This window comes from Dendrobates tinctorius, unplaced genomic scaffold (genome assembly GCF_039654945.1).
Source record: "Dendrobates tinctorius isolate UK_male_01 unplaced genomic scaffold, ASM3965494v1 ptg000039l, whole genome shotgun sequence".
Taxonomy (NCBI): domain Eukaryota; kingdom Metazoa; phylum Chordata; class Amphibia; order Anura; family Dendrobatidae; genus Dendrobates; species Dendrobates tinctorius.
Window position 1 is genome coordinate 16552093 of NW_027361707.1, and position 15417 is coordinate 16567509.

General features: G+C 41.6%; 1 protein-coding gene across 1 annotated transcript in view; it reads left to right on the plus strand.

The window, feature by feature from the left end:
* Positions 1-15417, plus strand: part of STK32B (serine/threonine kinase 32B) — a 363907-nt gene that overhangs the window by 258063 nt on the left and 90427 nt on the right. The window contains exons 8-9 of the mRNA XM_073574498.1: positions 1797-1913; positions 14848-14973. Of these exons, the coding sequence (XP_073430599.1) occupies positions 1797-1913; positions 14848-14973 (243 nt within the window). The remainder of the gene's footprint in view (positions 1-1796; positions 1914-14847; positions 14974-15417) is intronic.

Here is a 15417-nt window from a genome sequence, read left to right on the forward strand (position 1 = left end):
CCTTCAGATGGCTCTGCAGACCTCCTGACGGCTCTACATGGCTCCAAACAGCAGGGCTCCACACTGCTCTGCAAGGTTCTGCATGGCTCTGCACTTCTCTGCACAGCAAGGCTTTTCACTGCTCTGCAAAGCTCTGCACCTCTCTGCACGGCTCTACAAGCCTCCAATCTGCAGATTTCGTGGACACGCCGATCCACAGCAAGCTGCCCAGCGTTCATGGACCCACCAATCCACAGTAATCGCCTGCAGTAATCCTCCCAGGTACCTCCTGGACCGATGCCCGCAGTTTAGCACCAACTGTTGTACTCACTCAGGTGCATCAGGAGGAAAACAGGAGGAACGCTCCTTTAAATGTTCATGTGGGTTTATTTGCTTCATAAACATGGAAGCACTAACAAAAAGGTTAACAACCTTTAGAGCAAGCAAAACAAAGCATCAATGTCCATAGCAGAGCTCTGCTCTGCCAGGCCTATTGGCACACAGGCTGGGTGTAATGTCCAGCTCACATGCTCGGTCTGAAGACATGCACACAGGAGTCCTTCTGCCTCCCAACACACAGACCATGTGCCAAATAACAGCCTCCATTACATAAGCTGTAACCACGCCAAATTGTGAGGTATGTGGGTAGCCAGACCCGCCCATCTCTCATACCTACCCGCAACTTGGACCCATGTGCCCCAAACGACATCTTAATGCTTATGTGTACTAAAGAAAATACTCCGGTTACCTCACAGATAGCAAACATCTCTGTGACACATACCTCCCATTGGTGATTGCGCGGCCTTTAGCCTCCTTACAATATATATATATTATATAAACTACATATCCAAGCCCTTTCCGCTTCCTGCTGACTTCAACTCAAAAATATTTCACGGATCCGTACATTCCTCAACCAAGAATCTGCAAAAACCCTAGTCCATGCCCTCATCATCTCCCGCCTTGACTACTGCAACCTCCTGCTCTGTGGCCTCCCCTCTAACACTCTCGCACCCCTCCAATCTATTCTTAACTCTGCTGCCCGACTAATCCACCTGTCCCCCCCGCTATTCCTCGGCCTCTCCCCTCTGTCAATCCCCGCACTTGCTCCCCATTACCCAAAGAATCCAGTTCAAAACCCTAACCATGACATACAAAGCCATCCACAACATGAGTCCTCCGTACATCTGTGACCTAGTCTCCTGGTACTTACCTGCACGAAACCTCCGATCCTCACAAGATCTCCTTCTGTACTCCCCTCTTATCTCCTCTTCCCACAATCACATACAAGATTTCTCCCGTGCATCCCCTCTACTCTGGAACTCTCTACCACAACATATCAGACTCTCGCCTACCATGTAAATCTTCAAAAAGAACTTGAAGACCTACCTCTTCCGACAAGCCTACAACTTGCAGTAACCACCGATCCACCAAACCGCTGCACGACCAGCTCTACCCTCGCCTACTGTATCCTCACCCATCCCGTTGTAGATTGTGAGCCCTCGTGGGCAGGGTCCTCTCTCATCCTGTACCAGTCGTGACTTGTATTGTTTAAGATTACTGTACTTGTATGTATTATGTATACCCCTCCTCACATGTAAAGCGCCATGGAATAAATGGCACTATAATAATAAATAATAATAATAATATATATATACACACAGTATACATAGCATTACAATACATCAGCTACTGTTTATTTTCTTCTGTCTTAAATAAAATATATCATACATGTGACTTATATTCAACTATAAAGACTATACCATATTATATTATAATATATTAAATAGAATTACCACCACATTCTCATTTTTTTCTAGAGGCCTTATGAAATCCATTCTACTACTCCAATAGATGATATTCTTAACATGTTCAAGATAGAAAGAGTGCATTATTCCTCCACGTGGTGTAAAAACATGGTGGTGTTACTTAAAAAGGTAATATTTTATTCATTCTTTCATTGCTTGCATATTGTGTTTAATATGTGCTTACATGTGTGCAGCAGTTTATAGAAAAGCTGAAAAAATACTGCTTTATTTTTCTGGAAATTTATGAGAGAAAAAGAGAGAGATAGGACTATGTAGGTCATACAAAGGCAACCAGATTTAACAGAAGAAATGTGTACAGCAGCTTCAACCTGCCTAGGGGGATCTAAGACAAGTGAATGAATAATAACATTGTACAGAGACCATACATAGAACCAATGCACTGTAACCAAAAAGAATTCAACTATAATATGAGTACGACAATACAGTGACTGATTAATGCCACTCAGGGCTGCCACTAGAAATTTCAGGGCTACATACTGGCAAAATTTTCATGCCCCCTTGAGACTCCACCCACGCTCCACCCCAGCTCCACCTCTACCCCTTAAAACTTTCACAGTCCCACCGCCCACTTTTGGAAAAACTTGACTTCCGCTCCACGTCCTCACCAATCACTCATTAACAGTTCCCATCGAACATCATATCACATACATAGCCATCAGCTTTTGTTCTGTCCAAAATACTTTTCAAGCCTGCTGCCACGACAAGTTACACCTTCACTTTTCTCCTTTATCCAGCACAGACGGCCTATCAGCACATTCCCCAAATTCAACACGTCGCAGCTTTATACAGATGTGCACCCACCATTAATATATAATTAGCTATTATGCAACCCACAATTGCAGTTATAAATTGTAATTCATCACTGTCCCCCCACTAACTATACATAGCTACTTTTCCCAACCAATAAATATATTAATGAATTAGCAAACAAGTGTAGTCTTTCCCCCAATTCATTACATTCTCAACGCCCCCCACTTTGTACCTACCACTCCTGGATTCATATCTTTACATGCACCCCTCTGCACAAATTCATTATGTCATGTCCTCTGTCTCTCCCACCCCCATTTTTAATTCATCATCATTTGCTGTCTTCCACCCTCAATTTGTTTATTTTTCTTGTCTTCCACTCTCAGTTCATCATTTGCTTTCCTCTCACCCTCAATTAATTATCATTTGTTCTCCCCACTCCCATGTTCAATTCATCATGTGTTGTCCCCCACTCTTAATTCATCATATGCTCTCCCGACCCTCAATTTATCATTTGCTCTCCCTCCTCTCCCAATTCATTTGCTCTCCCCACCCTCAATTTATCATTTGCTCTCCCCCCACTCCCTATTCATCATTTGCTCTCCCCCCATTCCCTATTTATCATGTGCTCTCCCACCCTCACTCCCAATTCAGCATTTGCTCTCCCCACCACCTCACTCCCAATTCATCATTTGCTCCCCCCGCTCCCAATTCACCAATTCATCATTTGCTCTCCCCATCCCAATGCATCATTTGCTCTCTCCACCATAATTCAGCATTTGCTCTCCCCACCCCTTACCAATTCCTCATTTGCCCCCCACTCCCAGTTTGTAATTTGCTCTCCTCCCACTCCCAGTTTGTAATTTGCTCTTCACCCACTCCCAAATTATCATTTGCTCCCCCCAACTCCCAATTTTTCACTTCCTGTCCCCGAAAACCATTTAATTAATTTTATTGAAAATAAATAGTTTTCTCTTCTTACCTCTCACATCATCCCCTGCAACTCCACTTCTGGACTGGCATCCTAGCGCTCTTACATGATGGTAAGCAGCACATCGCAGAGGAGGCAGATGGACTCCATTGAAGTTTCTCTCCCCCCACTCCCAATTCATCATTTGCTCTCACCTCCCCCACTCCCAATTCAGCATTTGCTCTCCCCTGTTGTGAGCTGATCTGTTCATTCACCTTTTGTGTCCGAGGATCTCCCTCTTCTGGTGAAGGAAGGTAGTGAGGCTGATTTGGATGAAAGAAACCAAACACCTGATCAGGTGGATTGTGACAGGGTAGCAGGAACTTCAGACTGGATATAAGGCAGCCGACGCCCTTCTGAGTGGCTGGTGATTTCTCTGCTGGATTCTTGGAGACCAGTCTGATTCCTGCTTCCCAAAGATAAATTTTTGCTCTGCTATTGAACTTATTAGTTTTGGTTTTGTTTACCTTGTTTTGTAGTTCAGCCATCCCCGGCTGGGGGTGTGCTGGATTCTTATTCCTTGATCAGTGTTCTCTTTTGCTCTGCTTTCAGAATATTCTGAGTGCTGATATAGGGTTTGAAGTCTAGTGACTTCAGGGTCCTTTTTGCTTATCAGTTGTGTTGGTAATATTTTTAGCAGGGTTTTCTCGGATTGCAGACAGCAGCTTTTCTGTCCTGTCCTTTTTAGTTAGCTTGGGCCCCATCGTTTGCTCATCCTATCTTTCTATCTGTGTTAGTGTTTTCATCTTGCTTCACCGTCGTTATATGTTGGGGGCTGCCTATTGCTTTGGGGTCTGCTCTGGGGCAGTCAGTTTTTCCCTTTTCTCTCTTTAGGGTTATTTAGATCTCCGGCTGTGACGAGGTGTCTAGGATCACCGTAGGAACACTCCACGGCTACTGCTAGTTGTGTGATAGGATTAGAGGTCTGGAATCCGCTAGTTTCCAACCTCTCTGATTTTCTGGGCTGAGCTTGCATTTTTGTTTTTTCCTCCTCGGTGACTCAATCATAACACTCCCCACTCCCAATTCAGCATTTGCTCTGCCCCCCCACTCCCAATACATAATTTGCTCTCCCCACCCCCACTTCATCATTTGCTCCCCCAGCCCCACTCCCAATTCAAATAAAAAGAAAAAAACGGAGTTCCATACAGAAATTATAAAAAATACATATGTTTATTTATTACATCAAGTGACATGCATGTATATAATATTTACTAGAAAAAAGACCCTAAAAAAATGTATATATAAGCCCAAGGCACACAATAGGGTAATATAATAATGTAAAAATATTGCACAAAAAAGAAAAAAGTAGTATCAAGTGCCTTGGGCTTATATATATATATATGTTTTTAGGGTCTTTTTTCTAGTAAATATTAAATACATGCATGTCACTTGATGTAATAAATAAACATATGTATTTTTTATAATTTCTGTATGGAACTCCATTTTTTTCTTTTTATTAGTATCTATTTGGAGTATACAGTGTGAGTCCAACATCATTTTTATGGGATTAAAAATTATTGATTTTCTTTTGAGCTTATCAATATAATTTATTGTTATACCCATAATTTTCTTTCTTTTGGAATTGTGTTAGCCACTCCCAATTCAGCATTTTCTCCCTCCACCCCCCACTCCCAATTCAGCAATTGCTCTCACCACTCCCAATTTCGCATTTCCTCTCACCATCCTCACTACCAATTCTTCATTTGTCTCCCCACTCCCAATTCATCATTTGCTCTCCCACCCCCACTCCCAATTCAGCATTTTCTCTCCCACCCCCACTCCCAATTCAGCATTTGCTCTCACCACCACCCCGCTCCCTCCCAATTCATCATTTGCTCTCCTCCCACTCCCAATTTGTAATTTGCTCTTCCCCCACTCCCAAATCATCATTTGCTCCCTCCAACTCCCAATTCATAATCTGCTGTTCTCAAAACCATTTAAGTAATTCTATTGAAAAAAAAAGTTTTTCTCTACTTACCTCTCATATGATCCCCTGCAACTCCACTTCTGGATGGGAATCCTTGCGCACTTACGTGACGGTGCATATGTGATGAGCAGTGCATCACAGAGGAGGCGGAGGGACTCCCTTGAAGCTGCATGGCAATCACGGCCAAGAGAACTCCAAGCCTCCCTACGCCGAGATGCACACGATATCCTGGGGCCAGGTGAGCAGAAGCACAAAAGAGGAGGGCGGACCAGGTCCGCGTCCCCGCTCTTTACTTCTGTTCACTGGCCTCACACAGCAGTGAGGGCAGTAATACCGTGATGGTGGCCCTGAAGCCACTATACAATGACTGAATAATACTACTGCACATAGTGTGAATAGTACCACCATACAATGACTGAATAGTCCTACTGCACAGAATGAGAATAATAACACCATACATTGAATGAATCATACTGCTGCAAAGAATGAGAACACAGCACAAATAATACCACTATGCATTGATTGAATAATACTACTGCAGAGTGTGAATACCACTATGCAGTGACTGAATAACACTACTGCAGAGTATGAATAATACCATTATGCAGTGACTGAATAATACTGCTGCAGAGTGTAAATAATACCACTATGCAGTGACTGAATAATACTACTGCAGAGTGTGTATAATACAACTTTACAATGACTGAATAATGCTACTGCTCATAGAATATTACCACCATGTAATGAATGAATAATACTACGGCACTGAGAGTAAATAATACCACTATGCAATGACTGAATAATACTAGGGCACAAAGAGTGAATAATACCACCTTATAGTGACTGAATAATACTTCTTTACAGTAACTAATACCAATATATTGGAATGAATAACAATTCTGTATAGTGTGTAGTGCCACGGTAGCACCGTATGCAGCGAAGAGGCAGTGACCCACAAAATTCAAACACAAAAGTCTCTTTAATGTGTTTCCTCACAGCATTAAAAGTCCAATCCACACAAGTGCATGTAACTTCAGTGCATATAATTAGTATCCATTTCACCATTTGCAGAATATACTGTATATTATACGGCAACATTCATTTTACAGACACTAAACGCACCAATCTTCTTCTGACTAGTTCTCGTGGGTGTCTGTTCGCTGTATCCAAGACTCTATTCACACAGCATTACATGTTGCAGGCTCTACACACGCTAGTCCTCCTCTGACTAGTTCCCGTGGGTGCCCTGCACCACTGTATCCCAGTCTCTTTATTCACACAGCATTTCATGTTACAGGCACTACACACGCCAGTCTTCCTCTGACTAGTTCCCGTGGGTGCCTTGCACCACTGTATCCCAGTCTCTTTATTCACACAGCATTACATGTTGCAGGCTCTACACACGCCAGTCTTCCTCTGACTAGTTCCCGTGGGTGCCTTGCACCACTGTATCCCAGTCTCTTTATTCACACAGCATTACATGTTGCATGCTCTATACACGCCAGTCTTCCTCTGACTAGTTCCCGTGGGTGCCTTGCACCACTGTATCCCAGTCTCTTTATTCACACAGCATTACATGTTGCAGGCTCTACACACGCCAGTTTTCCTCTGACTAGTTCCCGTGGGTGTCCTGCACCACTGCATTACTGTCTCTTTACTCACACAGCTGTACACAGTCCTGGATATCCTCCGGATTGCATCCAGGCACCATATCCACCTGTTTAGCAATCGTTACACACGCCAGTACTCTTTTGGGCACAGGACATCCACCTCCGTTTCACTTCCGGGCACAAGATTGTCCACATCCGAGACCAGTTACCGTGGATGACTTCCATGGCTTTGTGCACTGCGATACCAGGCTATTCAGCTGCCCTGGCTGCTGGCCTGCGCTGCTTCACACACACAGCCAGTGCTCTGCAGGCCTCTGCTCTGCACATCAGCACACACCAGACTGACACTGATTCTGCACCTGACACACCCATACCCCTTACTACAGGGATTTTAACCCAGAACCTGTGGCATTCAGCCACATGGAAAACCCGGACCGGAAATGAAACGGACTGCACCACTGACATACTGCAGTCAGTTTCAAAACACACATTCCAGAGCAGGTTTTCCCCACATCTGTCTTGGACAATAGCATGTCCAAGGCTACACTTGTTTTTTTTTTTATTGCTAACCCCTTAATGACTGCAAATACATCTTTTAACTCACCTGAGATATAAGAGAATAGCCTCCCAATACAGGTGACAATCCAGCAGTTGTCGCCTGTACACTATAGCTGACAACTTGCTGTATCAGCCACAGTCAGTGTTGTCACCAGCCAAATCTGTTTAACCCCTTAGGTGCTGCTGTCAATAGTGACTACATCATATAAATGGCTAACAGAGTTTGGGAGCTTCCTCTTTATCCCAATTGGTGCCTCCAGATCTTGATTGTGTGGTCCTGATGTTTGCCATGGCAATTCATGACCAAATAGCAGCATTAGAGTCTGACGGCTGTTGTAACCTGTTCAGAAGTTAACGGCATTTAGGTGGTAAAAATGCACTTTCTTTCCTGTCATGTCACATTAATTTCTTAAAATCACCTGAAGGGTTAATAGACTACCTGATAGCAGGTTTCAATATGTTAGGGTGTGATGTTTTTAAAATGGTATAACTTTTGGGGGTTTCCAAATATATGGGACCCCCAAAGTCACTTTAGACATGGATAGGTCCCTAAAAAAATGAATTTTGTAAATTTCCTTGAAAAAAGGAAAAATAACTGCTACAGTTTTAAACCTCCTAAAAGGCTAACAAAATAAAATAACATTTTACAAATTGTACTGATGTAAAGCAGTCATGTGATAATTGTTATTTTGTAATGTTTTTGTGTGGTATGACTATCTGGATTAAAGGCATAATCACTTAAAGCTTGAAAATTGCTAATTTTTTAACATTTGTATCAAATTTCTGATATTTTTTATAAATAAACACAAAACATATCAACCTAAATTTACCATTATCATACATTATAATGTGTCACGAAAAAACAGTCTCAAAATCACTGGGATTTGTTGAAGCGTTCCAGAGTTATTACCTCATAAAGTGACACTGGTCAGATTTTAAAAATGTGGCTGCGTCACTAAGGGGTTAAACTGCATTACAGTCACTGCTACGCCCGTGACTGCCATGCACACCTATGGGCTTCATACCTCTCCATGCACAACCTGGGGAGAACACACAGTGACCCCTACCTGTGACATCAGTCACCATTCACCATTGCAATCCCAGCTACACCTGTGACCGCAATGCATTTCCCATAGGCTCCATACGCCTTCATGCGTATCCTGGGGAGAACATACAGCTCTCCCTAGCTGTAACAGGGGTCACTGCCTCACAAGTGTGTGATAATACTGCCTTACAATGAATAAATAATACCACCATACAGTGACTAACTTATAACACTATACAATGACTGAATGATACCACCATATAGTGACCAACTAATGCTGTTCCTCCAACAATATTGTGATATTAATAACACTTATATAAAGATGATAGCCTTTCATTATTCATACAGTTGTCTAAATTGGTGAAAAAAATGATCATAAAAAAGAATACTTGTTTCTGCTTCTTCAGACTCTAATAAATCATTGCTCTCCAACATGCAGCTAGCAGCGCTCCCCAAGGACCTTGCCACAGAGAACTAATTTTAAGCCAGTTAGGGTAGAGATAATAAAGTGTTCAGGTATTATCCGTTCTTCATTAGCTACTACATTATAGATGTACCTTCAGATGTGGCCCTAGGAGACCTCCTTCAGATGTGACCCTAGGAGACCTCCTTCAGATGTGGCCCTAGGAGACCTCCTTCAGATGTGGTCCTAGGAGATCTCCTTCAGATGTGGCCACAGAAGACCTCCTTCAGATGTGGCCCTAGGAGACCTCCTTCAGATGTGACCCTAGGAGATCTCCTTCAGATGTGGCCCTAGGAGACCTCCTTCAGATGTGGCCCTAGGAAACCTCCTTCAGATGTGGCCCTAGGAAACCTCCTTCAGATGTGGCCCTAGGAGACCTCCTTCAGATGTGGCCCTAGGAGACCTCCTTCAGATGTGGCCACAGGAGACCTCCTGCATTTACAGTTCCCTTGGGAATATTGCATCTTTGCTAATTATAACTCTATCACATCAATTTTCTAGAATCTCCAAAAAGTAGGTCCATTACATAGAAATTGTAAGAAAGGAGCTAGCTTCACGACAGCTAAAAGTGCTGACAATGTATATGATGTTTTCCTACAGTATGTCCTTGAAAATACCTTATGTTTTGGAGCTGCTACTTGAGATCACACTTCTTTGAACACAGAACGGAAAATGTTCCCTGATTAACCAGCAGACATTAAACGCAGTTGACACTTCTCTTCTCAGAGCTACTCATCTGAATGTTATCATCAAAGCTATTCTGACAATATGGAAAAGATTTCATAATATGTAGAGAAGGTTTCTTTATCCATTGCTGATTTCACTATCAAAAGCAAAAATATGAAAAACATATAAATTTGCCACTTTTTAAATAAATGGGGCAGGATTTTTGCTTCAGTAAGTCAGAGTTGTACACAAAGGTGGATTGATAACAGAAGAGTGAATTCACTTAAGGAATAATTCTACATCACGGACAAATCTCACTCACCAATATTGACAAGTTCGGCCGACAGCCTAATGTGTATGGGGTCCAATGAAAAATTATTGTTGGGGAAATGAGAATCCTGTATGTATGATTTCAGACTGCAAACCCCTTTTAATCTCCCAAGAAAAAATCCTTGATTTAAGATGTCACAGCGGCCTTCTCATAAAGAACTCAGGAGCGCTCAGGAGAATTGGGTGAGATAGCGACTGGTCAAACATTTAATCGAACCATTGTTGAGCTGACAGCCTCTAATGCTTATGGGAGCTTTAATCAAACACTTGTTCGTCTGACATATATGGCCCCATTCAAACAGTTGTATTTTCAGTCTTTGTGTGCATGGGATGCTGACCATAAAACCAAGTCTGAAAAATTAAGGTTTACTACATCTCTATTACAGTAAGAATTAGAATCTGTACATGAATACAGAACCAGAATCACTATCAGTACATGAATGCATCTACAAAACCATCATCAGTACATAAATACATATTCAAAACAGCAATCAGTTTATTAATATATCTCCAGAATTAAAATCAGTACATGAATACAGCCCTCAAACCTTGTCATGGGTACATAAATCCAGCACCATTACCCTCATTAGTACATGATGACATCAGCAGAAGAACCATCAGTACATAAATATAGCATCAGAACCAGCATCAGTACATGTACACTACCGTTCAAAAGTTTGGGGTCACCCAGACAATTTTTGGTTTTCTTTGAAAACTCATACTTTTATTAATCAAATGAGTTGCCAAATGAATTTAAAATCTAGTCCAGACATTTACAAGGTTCAAATAAATTTTTTTTATTTGAAATAATAATTTTATCCTTTAAACTTTGCTTTCATCAAAGAATGCTCCCTTTGCAGCAATTACAGCATTGCAGACCTTTGGCATTCTAGCAGTTAATTTGCTGAGGTAATCTGGAGAAATTTCACCCCATGCTTCCAGAAAACCCTCCCACAAGTTGGTTTGGCTTGATGGGCACTTTTTGCGTACCATACAGTCAAGCTGCTCCTACAGCTCAATGGAGTTGAGATCTGGTGACTGCGCTGGCCACTCCATTACAGATAGAATACCAGCTGCGTGCTTCTTCCCTAAATTCTTGCATAATTTGGAAGTGAGCTTTGGGTCATTGTCCTGTTGTAGGATGAAATTGGCTCCAATCAAGCGCTGTCCACAGGGTATGGCATGGCGTTGCACAATGGAGTGATAGCCTTCCTTATTCAAAATTCCTTTTACCTTGTACAAATCTCCCACTTTACCAGCACCAAAGCAACCCCAGACCATCACATTACCTCCACCATGCTTGACAGATAACATCAGGCACTCTTCCAGGATCTTTTCAGTTGTTCTGCGTCTCAAAAATGTTCTTCTGTGTGATCCAAACGCCTCAAACTTGGATTCATCTGTCCATAACACTTTTTTCTAATCTTCCTCTGTCCAATGTCTGTGTTCTTTTGTCCATATTTATCTTTTCCTTTTATTAGCCAGTCTCACATATGGCTTTTTCTTTGCCACTCTGCCCTGAAGGCCAGAATCCCAGAGTCGCCTCTTCACTGTAGACATTAATACTGGCGTTTTGCGTGTACTATTTAATGAAGCTGCCAGTTGAGGACCTGTGAGGCGTCGAATTCTCAAACTACAGACTCTAATGTACTTGTCTTGTTGCTCAGTTGTGCAGCGGGGCCTCCAACTTCTCTTTCTACTCTGGTTAGAGCCTGTTTGTGCTCTCCTTTGAAGGGAGTAGTGCACACCGTTGTAAGAAATCTTCAGTTTCTTGGCAATTTCTCACATGGAATAGCCTTTATTTCTAAGAACAAGAATAGGCTGTCGAGTTTCACATTAAAGTTCTTTTTTTCTGGCCATTTTGAGAATTTAATGAAACCAACAAATGTAATGCTCCAGATTCTCAACTAGCTCAAAGGAAGTTCAGGTTTATTGCTTCTCTAATCAGCCAAACTGTTTTCAGCTGTGCTAACATACTTGCACAAGGGTTTTCAAGGGTATTTTAACCATCCATTAGTATTCTGACACAGTTAGCAAACACAAAGTACCATAAGAACACTGGAGTGATGGTTGTTGGAAATGAGCCTCTCTACACCTATGAAGATATTGCATTGCAAACCAGACGTTTGCAGCTAGAATAGTCATTTACCACATTAAGAATGTATATAGTGTATTTCTGAATCATTTAATGTTAGCTTCATTGGAAAAAACTGTGCTTTTCTTTCAAAAATAAGGACATTTCTAAGTGACCCTAAACTTTTGAATGGAAGCGTAAATTATTATTATTTATTATTATAGCGCCATTTATTCCATGGTGCTTTACATGTGAAGAGGGGTATACATAATAAATACAGGTACAGTAATCTTAAACAATACAAGTCCCGACTAGTACAGGATGAGAGAGGACCCTGCCCGAGAGGGCTCACAATCTACAAGCACTAGAACCACCATAAATACACGAGTATTGCGCCAAAAACATTATCAGTACATAAATTCAAAAAACTAATCACCATTAGTACATGAATACATCACAATAACCACCATCAGTACATTAATGTGGTAGCAGAAGCATTATAAGTACATGAATACAGCCACAGAAACATCATCACCAGTACAAAATACATCACCAGAACTACCATCATTGCATGAATAAAACAAGAGAACCACCATCAATACAGTAATACAGCACCAGAACCACTATCAGGACAAGAATACAAAACCAATATCATCATCAGTACATAGATACATCACTAGAACCATTATCAGTTTGGCAATATATCACATAAACCACTATTTGTACATGAATACCACACCAGAACCACCATCAGTATATGGGCACAGTACCAGAACCACTATCAGTACATAAATAGTGCTCCAAGCTTAGTACAGCAATGAATTGCAAAGTCAGGTCAGTCCCCAGTAAACACTATTGTGTTGCATAAACCTACAATTCCCAGTATGTCCTTAAAAATGGTAAGGAGATGATGGGTGCTGTTAATCGTTGCCAGCCATCACAAGACTACAGACCATAGAGGAATCTCAGTACTCATTAAATATTTACTAGTATTACTGCCTTCATCTAAAGAGTAACTTAGCTTTTAGGATCTATCTTACATGATTAACGTCCTTCAATTCTGAGCAAATTTGAGCGATTGGTGGAGGTCTCAGGATCCAGACACACACAAAAGGCTTCTCAGACTTGCACAGGATCTCACAGAAAGCCTATGACTTTACAGTATACTGCATCTGTACTCTGCTTTATGATCAGTCTCTTGTCTGTTAAAGCGCAAACGTCTCAAAGGTCTTTTGAGTGATTGTGGGGGTCTCCGGACCGCCACTGGTCTGCTAAAATTTAATCGACCTAAAACATAAAACAATCTCCCAAAAGTCTATTTCCTTTTTAAGCTGCATTTGCACTGGCCAATAATCTGGAACCAATTATCGGCCTATCTAAACAGGACGTCAACCACCCTATTCACAATCAAAACATTCGTTCCTTGGGTGAAATGATTTTTAAGCTTGCTTAACCCCTTAATGACAGTGCCAATTTTGAGCATAATGACCAAGCCCCATTTTTCAAATCTGACATGCATCACTTTATGTGCTAATACCTCTGGAATGCTTCAACATGTCTCAGCGATTCTGAGTTTTTTCGTGACGGACTGTTCTTTATGTTAGCGTTAAATTTAGGTCAGTAATGTTTTTAGAAAGTTTACTAATTGTTAAGCTTTGTATCCTTAAACCAGGTAGTCATACCACACAAAATAGTTAATAAAAAAAATTGCCGTATGTTTTCTTTACATTAGCATTGTTTTAAAAATGTCCTTTTATTTTGTTAGGATGTTAGAAGAGTTAAAATTTTGCAGCAATTTTTCATTTTTTCAAAGTAATTTAGAAATCACATTTTTTACAAACCTATTCAGTTTTGAAGTGACTTTGAGGGGCCTATATACAGTGGAGAAAATAAGTATTTGATACACTGATGATTTTTCATTGTGCTCGAATAATATGTTTGAGTGCCCGCGGCTGCATGTCTCATGGTTGCTCAACAGCCACAACACACGCAGGGATTGCCTAAGGGTACGTGCACACACTGCGGTTTTGCTGCGGTTCTGCTGCGGTTTTGGCCCTGCAGAACTGCAGCAGTTCCGCAGACATGGTACTTTACCATGTTAGCCTATGGGTTTTCAAAACCGCAGTGCTCACGCTGCGGTTTTTTACCTGCGGAAAAGCTGCGGTTTTTATTCTGCAGCATGTCAATTGTTTCTGCGGATTCTGCTGCGGTTTCACACCTTTAACATAGTAGAGGTGTGAAACCGCAGGGCAAAACCGCAGGCCAAACCGCAGCAAAACCGCAGGTCACTTTACCTGCGGTTTTACCTGCGTTTCCGCGGGAAAAAACCCGCAGCAGAATCCGCAGCGTGTGCACTCACCCTAACAAACAGGAAATCCCTGCATATGTTGACGCTGTCAAACAGCCGCGAGACATGCAGCCTCGGGGACTCAAACATATTATTCGAGCACAACGAAGACACTCGGTTAGCACCCGAGCATGCTCGAAAAACTCCTTATGCGAGTACGTTTGGTCATCACTAATCTCTTTCATTCTATTTTTCAGAGAGTTGAGGAGTTTTTTGAACTTGTACATCTTTTTGTGGATGTGATGCAATTTCGGGTTAGTTCTAAAATGACAATGATTGCCATTATTGTGTTTTTTTTGCAGCTTCTCACCAAGGACCTAGAGTGCCGCTTTTCATCATTAGCTGACATCCAGACTTCTCCATACTTGGCTGACATGAATTGGGATGCAGTATTGGAGAAATCCATCACGCCAAGCTTTGTTCCAAATGTAAGAATTTATTTTGTATGTGCTACTGGTTGGAGATAGCAGTGACATAGTTGCTAGTCTGTGGACAGCATGGGAATGACAACCTTTATAGTTTTACGTCCACATTACAATGTTGTGTACAGAACAGAAGGCAAAACAGAAGGAGATCAAAGGAATATAACCCAAAGTCTAATTACATGGAACATCATACAGATGCAGCAGACCTGAGGTCATCATGTTAGAATGCCCATCGTTTACAATACATTTTCTTTCGTTTCCCTATTGTAATGTCTTAACTCTTTGAAGATGCCGTCATTTAAAGCTCTGAGGAAACATCAGGTTTTTTTGGTGTTGAAAGGGGGTCTATCACTTCCTGGGAGACTTCATAAGATAAAATATGGGCAAAATATATAACTATGAAAATTAAATAAGAGAGGTAGGCTAAAGTGGTCTGAAAGTGGGCTT